At 35.8% G+C, this 14,383-nt stretch overlaps 1 protein-coding gene across 1 annotated transcript; it reads left to right on the plus strand.

Moving 5' to 3' along the window:
- The first annotated feature begins 146 nt into the window (after positions 1-146).
- Positions 147-11,319, plus strand: LOC120142344 (exocyst complex component EXO70H1-like). The gene is made up of 3 exons (XM_039157057.1): positions 147-237; positions 797-1,002; positions 9,607-11,319. Exons 1-3 carry the CDS (start codon positions 147-149, stop codon positions 11,254-11,256), a joined length of 1,947 nt encoding a protein of 648 aa, XP_039012988.1. The 3' UTR covers positions 11,257-11,319.
- The last annotated feature ends 3,064 nt before the right edge of the window (positions 11,320-14,383 follow it).

Genomic DNA, 14,383 nt, shown 5'->3' on the forward strand with positions numbered 1-14,383 from the left:
AATAAAACTAGTTATTCGGAGGGGAAAACGGAAGAATTTGAGGTAAAAAAAAAGGCCACATGTAGCCATGCTGGACAGCGTGCGCGTCGAAATGGGCTTTCCGAATTGGGATCTTATGCGCGATTTTGACACCCGTAGCCAAAGTTATGGCCAAAAGACTGAAACGCACTCAAAATGACCCCAATGAGGAACTTATCACAATCAACTCTCGCATTTGTGTTAATCTGCCAACTCATGGTATATTAGCGCCATCAAGGTGCAATCTAACAACTCATCATCATCTGTCTCGGATCCCCCTGCATCAGTCACCCAGGGTTAGAAAGAACTCGTCCTCGAGTTTAAAGTAGTGTCATCAGAATCCACAAAACAAGGACTTAGGTGCTTCACATTAAAGACATCAGAAGTCTTCAAGTGACTGGGAAGACGCAACCTATAAGAATTATCATTGATCTTCTGCATGACCTCATAAGGTCCAATCTTCCGATCCTTAAGCTTATTATACTCGCCAACAGGAAAATGATCACGAGTTAATACAACCCAAACAAAATCACCAACATCAAAAAGTACCTGACGACGATGATTGTCAACCCGAGTCTTGTACTTGGAATTGCTCTCATGAATAGTCTATTTCACCTACTCATGGATACCCCGAAGATACTTTGCCATCTCATATGCTTTAGGACTGAAACGTCCTATACGTGGAATAGGGGCTAAGTCCAGCACCCCAAATAGGTTCTGACCATAGATAATCTCAAATAGGCTTAAACTTATGGTTCTATTTTTTGATCTGTTATAGGCAAATTCTGCTTAAGGCAATGTCAAATCCCACTGCTTCGGCTTCGTTCCTGCCAAACACCTCAAAAGGTTACCCAAACTCCAGTTCACCACCTCGGTATGGCCATCCGTCTGTGGGTGGTAGGAACTACTAAAATTAAACTGCGTTCCCAGTTTTCCCCACAGGCTCTTCCAGAATTGACTGATGAACTTGGTATACGATCTAAAGTGATGGATCGAGGAACACCTTGTAAACGTACAATCTCATTGAAATAAAAATGGGTAATCCAGACATCATCCATAGTCTTTCTGCAAGCTACAAAATGGATCATCTTGGAAAACCTGTAAACCACAACAAAGATATAATCCGAGGCCCTTTGGGTGCGGGGTAAGCCCAATACAAAATCCATGTTGACATCGAACCAAGGAGCTTCAAGAACAGGTAAGGGAGTGTACAAGCCAGCATTGGTGAGAACTCCCTTAGACCGCTGGCACATATAACAACGGTCCACATAATGGGCCACATCACTAGTCAAATTGGTCCAATAAAAGTCAGAAGAGATAAGGGCCAAGGTCTTATCTCAGCCAAAGTGTCCCTCATTATGAAGTTCACTTAAAATTTGCTGCCTCAATGAACAATCTGGAATGCACAACTATAATCCATGAAACAGATACTCATTATGCAAAACAAAATCATGACGGTGACCCTCAGTTACCTCCTGAAATATCCTTCCAAATGAAGGATCAGCTGCATACATATCTGTGAATGTCTCAAAGCCTGCAACTTTGGTACTCATGGTGGTGAGAAGAAAGGTACGACGGCTCAGGGTATCTGCGACGCGGTTTAAACTCCCTGTTTGGTGCCTCAGCGTAAAAGTGAATTCTTGCAAGTATGCCATGACGTCTACTCAGCTTGTCCATTGATGTACTTCAAGGCCTCATGATCGGTAAATAGAATATACTCCTTTTGTACTAGGTAGTGACGCCAATGCTTCAGGGACTGAACTATGACATAGAACTCCATATCATAAGTGGAATAATTTTTCTTTGATCCCGATAGCTTCTCACTAAAAAAAAGCAACTGGACGACCTGCCTGACTCAGAACACCACCAATGCCAATGCCAGATGCATCACAATTTACCTCAAACACTTTGTTAAAATCAGGAAGTGCCAAAACTGGTGCCTTGGTCATCTTCTGCTTGACCATTTGAAAACTGGCCTATCCCTCCTCAGACCACTGGAAATCACGCCCCTTGAGGCACTCTATGATAGGGGCGATCAGAGTACTGAAATTTCTAATGAACCGGCGGTAGAAAGATGTCAATCCAAGGAAACTTCGGATGTCATGTAAGGTCCTTGGTCTGGGCCACTCCAATGTTGTATCTATCTTTGACTTATCTGCATGAACACCATCGGTAGACACAACAAAACCAAGAAAATTCACAGAAGTAGTGAAGAAATAACACTTCTTCTGATTGACAAACAAGCACTCCGTTTTCAGCATCTCAAAAACATCACAGAGGTGATCGAAGTGTGAAGCCCATGTCGGACTATAAACAAGGATATCGTCGAAGTAAACTACAATAAATTTCCCCATAAAAGGCCGCAAGACCTGATGCATAAATCTCATGAACGTACTGGGCACATTGGATAGCCCAAAAGGAATGACCATCCACTCATACAACCCTTGTGGCGTTTTAAACGTCATCTTCCACTCATCTCCAGGTTTTATTCTGATTTGGTGGTATCCTTTTTTAAGGTCAATTTTTTAGAATACCTTAGAACCGGATAGCTGATCCAATATATCATCTAGACGGGGAATTAGAAACTGGTACTTCACTGTAATTCTGTTGATCGCTCGGTTGTCAACACACATACGTGAAGAATCATCTTTCTTTGGCACTAGCAAAGCAGGGACTGCACATGGTCTCATACTCTTACGGATATAGCCCCTCTCCAACAACTCTTCCACCTACTGCTACAACTCTTCAGCCTCCTTGGGACTGAGGCGATATGCTGGTCGATTTGGTAAACTTGACTCAGGAACAAGGTCAATTTGATGTTGAATATCCCTTATATGCGGTAGTCCAAGAGGAAGATCCTCTGGCATCAAGTTAGAGAATTCTGCTAGCAACCTCTGCACCTCTACTGGTAAATATGTATCCACATCTACTGCACTATTCTTGCAAGGTAGTAAGGCATAGACCACGCCTCCATGATCAATCTCATCTAAAAACCTGGACATAGAAAGCAGGTTAATATTATGGGTTACCGGGGTAAGAGTGAGTCCTTCCCGTCGGGGTGCCAACACAATCTTTTTTCCCTTGATGCTAAGGGAATATGTATTCTTTCGTCCATCATGAATGACACTATGATCATACTACCAAGGTCGACCCAACAATATATGACACGTATCCATAGACACAACATCACACCAGACATTATCAAAATATTTTCTACCAATTGAAAAAGACAGGATGCATCGCCTATCAACTGTTACCTCACTTCCTTTATTTATCCATGACAACTTGTATGGCTTAGGATGACGGTCCGTCTTCAACTGTAATTTTATGGACAACCTCCTCGGATACTACATTCTCATAACTGCCGCTGTCAATGATCATTTTGCAGACTTTATCTACAATTGTGCAGGTTGTGTGGAAAATATTGGTTCTCAACCAATCATCCCCTGAATCTCCCTTGGGAGTCAGTAGACTCTTGCGAACGACCAGAGTCTCATGACCATCTCCATACAACACATCATCAGTCTCTTCATCGTCATACACGGGTTCGCCAATCTCTTCAGTCTCGTCTTCTGTGTTTTTCTCAATCAACAAATTTTTGTTCTTTTGACTAGCAGACTTCCTGCAATCAGTCGCCCTATGCCCTTGTTCACCACAACGAAAACATCTAATAGTAGGGTTAGAATTACCCTACGGTGGCTGCTGAGCAGGACGGGAATCCCGAGGGTAAACTGGTCGACTGTTGTGATCGCTCCTGATCACTAGTCTCATGTTTTACTATTTTTTCAACAGCAAGTGCACACTGGTAAGCTTTCGAAACACTCCACAGTGAATGAAGGCTAAGGACATCTTGCAAGGGCTGGCGTAAACCCCCTAAATACCGCGTCACCATCTTCTTCTCCGTCTTAGATAAATCGTTCCGGGTGACCAATTGGTAAAACTCCTCCGTGTAATCATCGAATGATCGTGCGCCCTGCCTCACCGCATGAAGTCGCTGAAACAAGGTTTGCGTGTAGCCGAAGGGAATGAAGTGACCCTTCATCTTCATCTTTTCCTAATCAGTGATCTTGGCCTTGCCCTACCTGTATCGTGAACGTCATAACTGCTCCCACCACGCAGATGCTCTGCCCTTGAGTTTGATGGAGATCAGTTTCACTTTCACATGATCGGGGACTTCCTTATAATAAAAAATACGCTTTACTTCATTAATCCAATTAATGAAGTGACCCTTTATCTTCTTCTTTTTGAGGGGAGAATTCAGATGAGCTGTACTTTGTTTTTCTTTTCAAGGGGGGTTGAATGTTGAAGATGAAAGGCTGAAACACGTTTCAACCATTCACTGTTTTTAGCACCAAATGAAAATGGGGTTGGAGAAAGAAGGGAGGGATGGGTCGTGTATCGTTAAAACATTAAAAGAACTGGTATGATCCGATTTTCCTCTTTTATTGGTGACTCGCTGAACTCACCACCTAGGCCTTGAACTCGATGCGCAAATGCCTGCCATATTTCAAGGCTCCGCCGTTACCAAACCAAAACCTTGAGGTTATTAGTATTCCTTTCTTTTTCTTCATATACTATTAGGTGATACGCAAAAGTACGTAAATGGTCCCTTGACTATATGATATTACTTTATTAAGTCTTTTAGCTATTAAATGTTATCAAATTGTTCTTTAATTATATGATGTTATTTTATTGAGCCTCTTGATTATTAAAAGTTACAAAATGACCACTACACTATTCATATTTTTCTAACTCGTCCCTTCTCATTAAAAAAATTATGGTTGTCTGAGCTAAACATTAAACTGTTGATTGAGATATGATAAAATTTGATCTCGTATCTGAAATGATTATATAATTCAAACGATTATGATACCAAATTTTATCATATCTTAATCAGCAAGATAATCCAACTTAGACAACTGTTAATTTATTAACGAGAAAGGACAAGTTTAGAATATATGAATAGTAAAATGGTTATTGTATAGCTTTTAGGATAAACTACACCATTCCTCATTGAACTTTCCCTTCTATTTTACTCAACTTTCAACTTTTTAAATTTGCTCATTGAACTTTCTAATTGTTCCTATTTTGGTCACTCTGAATTATTTTATTATTATTTTGGTATGACATAATATTTTTTTTATTATTTAATATAAAAATAATTTTAAATAAATAATAAAATTAATACTAAAAAATATCATTTCATACCAAAATAATAATAATAAAATAATTCAGAGTGACCAAAATAGGAGCAATTTAAAAGTTTAGTAAATAAATTAAAAAAAATTAAAAGTACAATAAGTAAAATAGGAGAGAGATTCAAGTTCAGTGAGGAAGGTATATTTTACCCTAACTTCTAATAGTTGATGCACTCAACATAGCAGATCATTTTATAACTTTTAATAGATGTATGAATTAACAAAGCAACACTATATAGTTGAGGACCATTTTTGTACTTTACCCTTGATGATAAAACTTTGGATAAATTATAAATTTCACAACTCAACTTTCTTCTCACTCTTATTTTGGTCACTAATTTTTTTTTATTTTCTCACTAAACTTTTGTTTTATTCCTATTTTGATCACTCAAATGTTAACGACATTACAAATAAATATTTTTCTTGTAAAAATTATGAAATAACCCCAAAACTTTCTTATTTTTATGAAAAATCTTAATTTTGAATTCTCTTTGTTTTCTCGATGATGAAGCGTGATAGTGGAAAGGTAGAGAAGAAGGAATTGAATTGTATATATTGATTCCATGTTAATCCGATTGTGAATAGTATAAATCAAAGCGATTTAGGATGTCATAAATTTAGATTTTAGGTTAAATTTTGTGAGTTTCAAAGTATTTTAGATAAAATATAAGTTAATAGAGTGGTAGGAGATGAAGAGGTGAATTCATTAATATATAACCATAGGGAGGTGGAGAAGTGAATTTTAAAATCCATGTCACAACAAAAAAATTTATAGCATTTCATAATTTCGAACTATAGTATAATTCGAATCAATGAACTTTTTTACTTCAATTATTTCAATAACCAGCATATAATGGCAGCATGAAATTCTACAAAATTTAAATCTTTTTTTTTCAAATAAAAGAATAATCAACAAAAATCTCGAAGACAATGATGGAATATGAGATTCATGAATTTAATCTAAATATAATTTGATCCATATATATAATAATTAAACTTGCTATAAATTCCAGTATTGAGCTTTTATGAGCGGTCGAAATCGAGTGTTGAGAGGAAAATATTGAAGTTGAAATGTTGAATGGCACAGATGAGAGCCGCCACCGAAGACCGCCGCTGGAAAGCCATTGTAGAAATTCAGATTTTAATTGAAGTCAAAAAAATTATCATAGGTGCCTGTAATTTTTTTTAAAAAAACAATACATATCTCATATTATATTTTCTCTTAACGTAGTCTTCCAACTTAGAAAATAAAGTCAATGTGTCCCTTTAATCAACGTTTTTTGTCGTTAACTGTTACAGTACTGACATGGCAGTCACTGCACTGACATGAAGTTCACGGTGATTGATAATGTAGCATATGACATGACAGATTGTTAAATTGGTAACTCAAACATGACAGATGAACTGTCACACTAACACCGTGAATTGTCATGCCAGCATCGTAACGGTCAATGACGAAAAAACATTACTTAAAGGTTCACATTAAATTTATTTTCAGAGTTGAAGGGTCATATTAAAAAAAATACGAGGACAATATTTTTAAAAAAAAATACAAGTATCTCTAATACTTTTTTACATTAACTAAATAATGCTAACTTTTTCACATATAAAAAACTGTGCATGAAAGTCCGCAATGCTAATGCTGCGATAACCTTTGAATTTCTTCTTTTGAAGTAGGTTAGTTAGATGGAAGTAAAATAAGGCAATCGACCATCCAAAAGGTCAAATGGCCAAAGACATTCACACGAGTTAATTTGCCGACCTTTATAACCGTCTTTTAAAAAATTTAAATTTTTATATAATTTAAATATTTTTTATATTTTTATTAATAGTATATTTTTATTATCTAACGTTTTATAAATTTATCTTCCTAGTATAAAATTTTACATTCATTCCATCACGTATAGGGTGAACCTAGACAGGACAGGTGGAGACGATCGACCCCTAAAATTTTAAAATTATCATATATTTTAAATATTTTTCTAGATATTTTTAATTAAAAATATATTTTTAATTCCTAAAATTTTATAAAATTAAATTTACCTCTGAAATTTTATAAATTTATATTCGTCTCCATAACATATACTCCTGCTTCCGTTTGTAATTACGTATACATAAAATTAGTGCAATGATGATTTAACAAATCCCAATTGCTTTTTTCCCCAGATATTCTGTACAGATTTCAAGTGATATGTGGATATACAGACCCTTTGTTTCTACAATGCGCGGAATTCGTGGGCATATTAAATCCTAATTAATTACAACTCTCTTATTCTTTTCCGTCCTTTTTTTTAGCTTGTTGCAATATTAAAATCGAACATTCAAACAGTACATTTGTTATTTAGGGTTTTTTATTGTGTAATTGGGAGGCTCTTGTATTGTATGAATAAGTATGAATAAATATGAATATATTAAATAGATGTCTTCATTATTAAATAGATCTATTTGATTTTTATGTTATAAATATGAATAAATCAATTAGGTTTTATTATTTTAAAAATAATTTAATCTTTATGGTATATACCTCTTTTATCATTTATTTTCAAATTAAATTTTATATCAAATCTCTAATTAATCCGTTATTGCTTTTGTAAATGTTTCCTACATATTTAGATGGGTTTCATACGAAAATAAAAATAATTGTACTACTTTTTCAAACCCTACACTTTGGTAATTAAGTTAATACGTATACAAAATTCTCAAAAACAATAAATTTTGCAAATAAATTTTTTGAAAAAGGGATTCCAAAAAGTTGAATTGGGATATCGTTAGGATTTTGAGATCTTATCAAGAACTCGTCTCTTTTATTATTTTCAAGGGAAAGAAAATTGAACATTTAATTATAGTGATGTAACGCGTGGGATCTATATAGCCTTGACTGAAGATAAGTCTAATATTCATGATTTTTTCTTCAAGTGGCACAATTTTCCAATTTAGTTGGTAATATTATCTCTTTATTTGTTGATATTTGACTTGGTTAATATTAGTGCCCTTCGTGCGTTAATTAAAACAAATATTACTTTCTATAAAAAAAATATTACTACGTATTTAGTAATTAAATTATCAGTTTTATTTTATTTTAATACATAAATTTTTAATCTTTTTAAAACATTATTTAACATTTAGTTTTTGTTTATTTTAGTACTCCGTCATTAAAAATTTAACGCATTTAGTACTTAAACTATCAATTTTAGTCCATTTTAATACCTAAAATTTCAAATTTTTAAAACTTAATGTTAAATTTTGAACAGTGGTACTAGAATGAAATAAAACTAAACTTTAGGTATGGTTTTGAAAAAATTGAAAGTTTATGTACTAAAACGGACCAAAACTAATAGTTTACGTACTAAACGCATAATTTACCCTAAAAGTATATTAAAATAATGGTTAGCAACATCATATAAAAAATTATGGGTAAAGTACACAAGTGATCTTCTAATTATAAGGTGATATTTTATTGGATTCATTAACTATTAAAAGTTATAAAATGATCATTTAAGTATTCATATATTTCAAATTTGTCTTTTTTCTATTAAAAATGATGATTGTTTGAGCTAGATGTTAACATGCTAATTGGGATATGATAAGATATGATTGTTAGAGTTATACTTCGTGGATCGAGTCTCCATTTACATTATGTCGTTTGAGTTAGTGCTTGAAACTTTATGTCGTTGAGCCTAGGGATGGGCATGAGACCCAAATCTGACAGGTTCAGGATCGATTCTGTTTTTTTTTTAAATTTGGTTTCATGTCGAGTCAGAGTCGAGTTTAGGGTGAAAAATACCCGACCCCACCCAAAAAATATAATTTTACCTTATATATTTAGAATAATTACAATAATACCCCTCTATATATTATTATTTTAATTAAATCAATGTTTTTATTGAATAAAAATAATATTTTTTATTATTTTAGGTCGGGTCGGGTGAAGGATGTAAAATTTTCGGGTCGGGGTGGCCGAAATCCGACCCATACCCATCCCTAGTTGAGACAGTGCTTAAAAGCAACGCCAGTGTCTGTAAACATTATTAAAATATTATGTTATCATATCTTAGTCAATAAATTAATGTCCAGTTCATATGACTAATATTTTTTTAATAAAAAAGGACATGTTTGGATCATATGAATAGTCGATGATCATTTTGTAACTTTTAATAACTGAGGGACTGAAAAAATCAATGCCATTTAGTTGAGGTATTATTTTTGTACTTTACCCAAAAATTATTTAATTTTCAAGGGTCAAAATCCCCCCCCCCCCCCCCACAACGTTCTTCCCCTCCTAGCAACGGCGTCGTCAAACCAGCTTCTATAAATTCCCCTCCCCAATTCTTTCCTACTCATTCATTCAAATCCAGAAATAAACAAAGAGAAAACTTACTAAAAAAAAAAGCTTCAGAACACTTACCTCTTCACGCCGAGGAAAGGGATGAAGAGCCTTTGTTTCACCTCCAGCACGTCGTCGTCTTCCATCATGTCACCTTCAAGAACCTCGCTATCCAGTACTCCTCGCCGTAGATCCATGATCGAGACGACCATCGACGCCGCCGCCACAATCATCATGAAATGGGATGCGGAAGCGTCAGCTTACGCTGGAGTTTCTTCTCTTTTCCACGGAAGCAAAAGAGAAGTCATGCAGTTCATCAAATCCGTCAACGATCTACAAGAGATCATGCATTTGCTGGTTTCTCATCAAGTTTCCGATCCCGAAACGCTCACTCAAGCTCAAAATTTGATGCAAATCGCAATGAAACGGCTTCAAAAAGAGTTTTACCAGATTTTATCGATGAATCGGGCTGATTTGGATCCGGAATCTGTTTCTACCCGAAAATCACGGACTTCCACGAGAATTAGCACGTTGGATTATGATGATAACGGTTCACCGGACGATGAGATTCGCACCGTAGGTGATTACATCTCGGAAGATGATTCTTTTACAGCTAAATCCGATCTGAAATTGATAGCCGATTGCATGATCGCTTCCGGTTACGCTAAAGAATGCATAAACATTTACAAAACTATTCGAAAATCGATCACCGATAAAAAATTGCCGATGGAGAAATTGATCTGTATTCTCGATATGTACATTGCAGTTTCAGAGGACTGGCAAGCGATTGAAACGATCTTTTCTTTTGAATCAGCTTCATCCGTCCGATTACAAGCTCTGAACTCTCTGGTTCGACTCAGTGAGTCAGTGCATTCGTCGTTGACTGATTTCGAATCCAAAATCCAAAAGGACTCGTCCAAAGCGATGATTCCAGGCGGCGGTCTGCATCCTTTAACGATATACTCGATGAATTGCCTCACTCTCCTAGCCGATTACAGAAACATCCTCACTGAAATTATCTCGGACTGGCCACCGACGGCAAGATCATCGATACCGGAACCGTTCCTCGATATTCAAGATTCCGACGAGTCTCCGGCACCTGCAATATCCGTCCGGTTTGCGCGGCTAATCCTCGTCCTACTCTGCAAACTCGACGGTAAGTCAAACCATTACAAAGACGTCTCCCAATCTTACTTATTCCTAGCCAACAATCTCCAACACATAATCTCTGGTGTCCGTACATCGAATCTCATGTATGTACTCGGCGAAGACTGGTTAGCGAAACATGAAGCTAAGGTGAGGCAGTATGCGGCGAATTACGAGCGGTTAGCTTGGGGAAAAGTATTCGATTCCTTATCGGAGAATCCAACTGTTTCGATGACCGATGAAGAAACTAAAGAATGTTTCAAGAATTTTACTTCGAGCTTTGAAGACGCATACATTAAGCAGAGTTCTTCTGTGGTGCCCGATCCGAAACTGCGAGACAAAATCAAGCTTTCCATCGGGACGAAGCTCGTTGGAGTGTACAGGGAGTTCCATGATACTCATAAATCAACAGTTAGAGATGAAAGTAGAACGAAATTTTTCGTCAGATTTTCGCCCGAAGACGTAAGCGATTACTTGTCGAATCTGTTCTTTATGACGATGAATTCGAAAAGTTCATCTATATCTTCTTCAGGGTCATCTCGTCATCGGCGCTCACCATTAAGAGCGTAGAATTTTTCACTACTGGATCTTAGAAAGAAAGCAGTATGGCGATTTTATGTAACAGTCAATAATCCTGATCCTTCTGAGGTCGTTATATAACGACTTTATGACGGTTTTTTTACGTATAACTTTTGTAAATGGGTTTGTATAAACCTAATCCATTACTATAAATATAATCACACATGATCGAGGGGAGAGTTGAACATAAATATAATCATTTTTCTCATGCTATTTTTGTTTGCTTCATGTTCTCTTAATCTATTTTCTTTTTCAGTAGATTTTGGTGAATTCGAATTATAGATCATTTATATTTTATTTCACGAGTTTTTACAATGATATAATATATGATCGAAAAAGTTGAGTGAACAATGAGAAATCGATACTCAAAAATAAACTACTTATGAATTATGTCGAGAAAAGTGAAATACTTATATCCCACGGTAGTGTAGTACAGAGGGTAAAATATATTTATATACATTAATCAACTTAAACAATTTGTTTTTGAAGTATAGAGACTAGCGTCGTCTCAAATATTTTCAGGGTCATGAATGAAAATTCTATTACTTTAACAATTAATTTAATATCGTAGAAAAATGATTAAACTTTTTCAAATATTAGTGTCATTGTTTTATTAAGAAAATACCTTAAATACGATTAGGAGAATAAAAAATAGAATGTGAGTATGAATTATGATACGAGGCTTTATTTTGAATAATAAATTAAAAAAAATAAAGAATAATGTATTATGTTATCGTTAGATTGAGATTGGAGAACACTAAGAGTTAAAAAATATTTGATAAATTGAAAAATGAGATTTTAAAAAAAAAATATATTATTATATTTAATTCAAAATTAAATGAATTAACGAGAGATAGATTAAAGGAGTGATAAGAAAGTGATAAAGAATACATATTCAATGATTATCAGATCTTAGTCATTACTTAGGCTATATACGTCCGACAGATTCTAAAAAACGAGCACAAGAAACTCTATGCGGTTCGAGCTCTAATGCCCTAGAAACTCTTTATCTCACGTATATAGAGTTGACTAACCGTAGAAGATCAGCAAATTGCAGGTTGAGCATATGCAGATTGCAAAATAGAATAGAATATGTAGACTTGCCTATTAAAATAAATGGCTAGTATAATAAAAAAATGGATGTCCCTTGTTCCCATATAATATATAATGGGGTAAGGGGAGGTAAGATAGTAGGCTGCCCCCAACACCAGGTTGAGAGCAGCTTCCGTAGAAGACCTCCGAATTATGAAATGCCCTCCGTATGACTCGATCCCACGACCTCAATGTTAAAAACCTTATGCTCTATCAACTGAGCTAGATAGTCATCTCAAATGCTAGTATAAGACTTGGTCTATAATTAAGTATTAGAGAATTATATTTAGGTGATGAAAAATGAGTAACAACAACCAATAAATGGAAATCTAGCCCTAATATAATAAAACAATCAGCTAAAGGAACAGCAATATTGCTCTTCCCTGGCTCACCAGCTTTGCTTTCCATTCATCTGATGGAACCGGGGTTCAAACCTTGCACTTGTCTTAAAAACCCTATTGTTTTCAGTATGCACAATCGTCCTGCAAAAACAAGATCTAATCCCAACCCTTCCTTCAGTTCCTTCATTCTATTCCTCTCTTCCTCCTCCGTTGCCGGCTTCTCACAAGACGCTTCCGCCAGGCTCAACTTTGCTTCATCTATAGAAAAATACTCCATTAAATTGTTTTCAAAATATTAAAAAACCCCTCCTTCCGGTAAGCAGCATAGAGTGGTAACCTAAATTCCAGCTTGTGCTTGGTCCAACAAGTGGCTCCATGGCGAATCGCATCGCGTGCAATTCGATCACTGTTCCGGTTTGGCTAACGACCCCCACGATGCAGCCTTTCGACGTCGGCAGAGCCGAAAGGAATGTTACGTGCTTATTGATTACTGTGTGAGAGAATGTCCCCGGAATGTCGATCCTGGCACGGGACAGAGGGCAAAAGAAGAACATCGAGCCTTCACAGAATAGTAGGAGCCACCCTTCAATCGATGCTAGGCACTCTGTTTCCTTTAGTTCTGGAACATCAAGGATGTTTTTTTTAGTGAATTTTTCAGTGGCCAATGTGCACTGAGAATTATCAGAATCGTACTCTATGAACCATGGGTTGCGATCCGGTAAGGCTTCAATATCGGCCGAGGCAAATGAAGAGGCGGCGTACCAGGCCTTGCAGACGGCTCGGAATCTTAGAAGCTCGATTAAGCCTAATCGATCAGCTATGGATGATAAAAGAGGAAGATCAGTCCAGTCCCTGGTTGAGTACATTTGGTCACGTTTCATGAACCTGAAATATTAATGAATTGGTTGATGGATTTTGGAGAGAAACTATAGTATTATGTTTTAGACCCAGTCAAGTGATTCAAATAGCGGCCGTCATCTCGCCGTGAAAGCGCCGTTCAATACCACTATTGTCGAAAATCTCGGTGTGAAACTGAGTCACACCAATAACGCTAGATAGCGCCCTCAACTTAACAAGCAATATTGATAATTGATAAATAAATCAAACAATTTAAAAGGACAACAAAAGAATATATTCTTCTGTAAAAATCTGATTACTTTCAATCAAGAAAAGAAAAAGCAATCTGAATTCTGAGATAATCCAAAATCAATTAAAAAGAATATATTGAATCGGTACAATACAAGTCAAGAACATGAATTGAAAACAAAAGATAAAAGCAACCCAACTGAAATTTCAAATCTCATACTTTAATTAAACTTCAAATTTTTTCCCAAACTTCACTGTCCAAACTCAAAATCAAACAAAATCAAAAGGATAAAAACTTTCACTTTGAGAAGTTCATAATTTCATGTAAGTACCTGATTATTTTTCCCTGCCTCTTGCTTCTTGCTTTTTTTTATTGTAAGCAGTGGTAACGAGTAACATGCAGCGCAGCTATTGAAAATTTTTTGGGTAATTTTGGGTAATTTTGGTAGGAATCAAGCTAACAAGTAAAGTTTAAAGAACTTGAAAAAGTAATGAAGAAAAGGGACCGATTTTAACAAAAAAAAAACTTATTTTTCTATGATTTTGCTTCGCGTCTCCGCCTCCCCTCCCTTATACGCACGATAGATGAAATACTATTG

Source organism: Hibiscus syriacus, unplaced genomic scaffold (assembly GCF_006381635.1).
Source record: "Hibiscus syriacus cultivar Baekdansim isolate YM2019G1 unplaced genomic scaffold, ASM638163v2 tig00110828_pilon, whole genome shotgun sequence".
In the NCBI taxonomy this organism is placed as follows: domain Eukaryota; kingdom Viridiplantae; phylum Streptophyta; class Magnoliopsida; order Malvales; family Malvaceae; genus Hibiscus; species Hibiscus syriacus.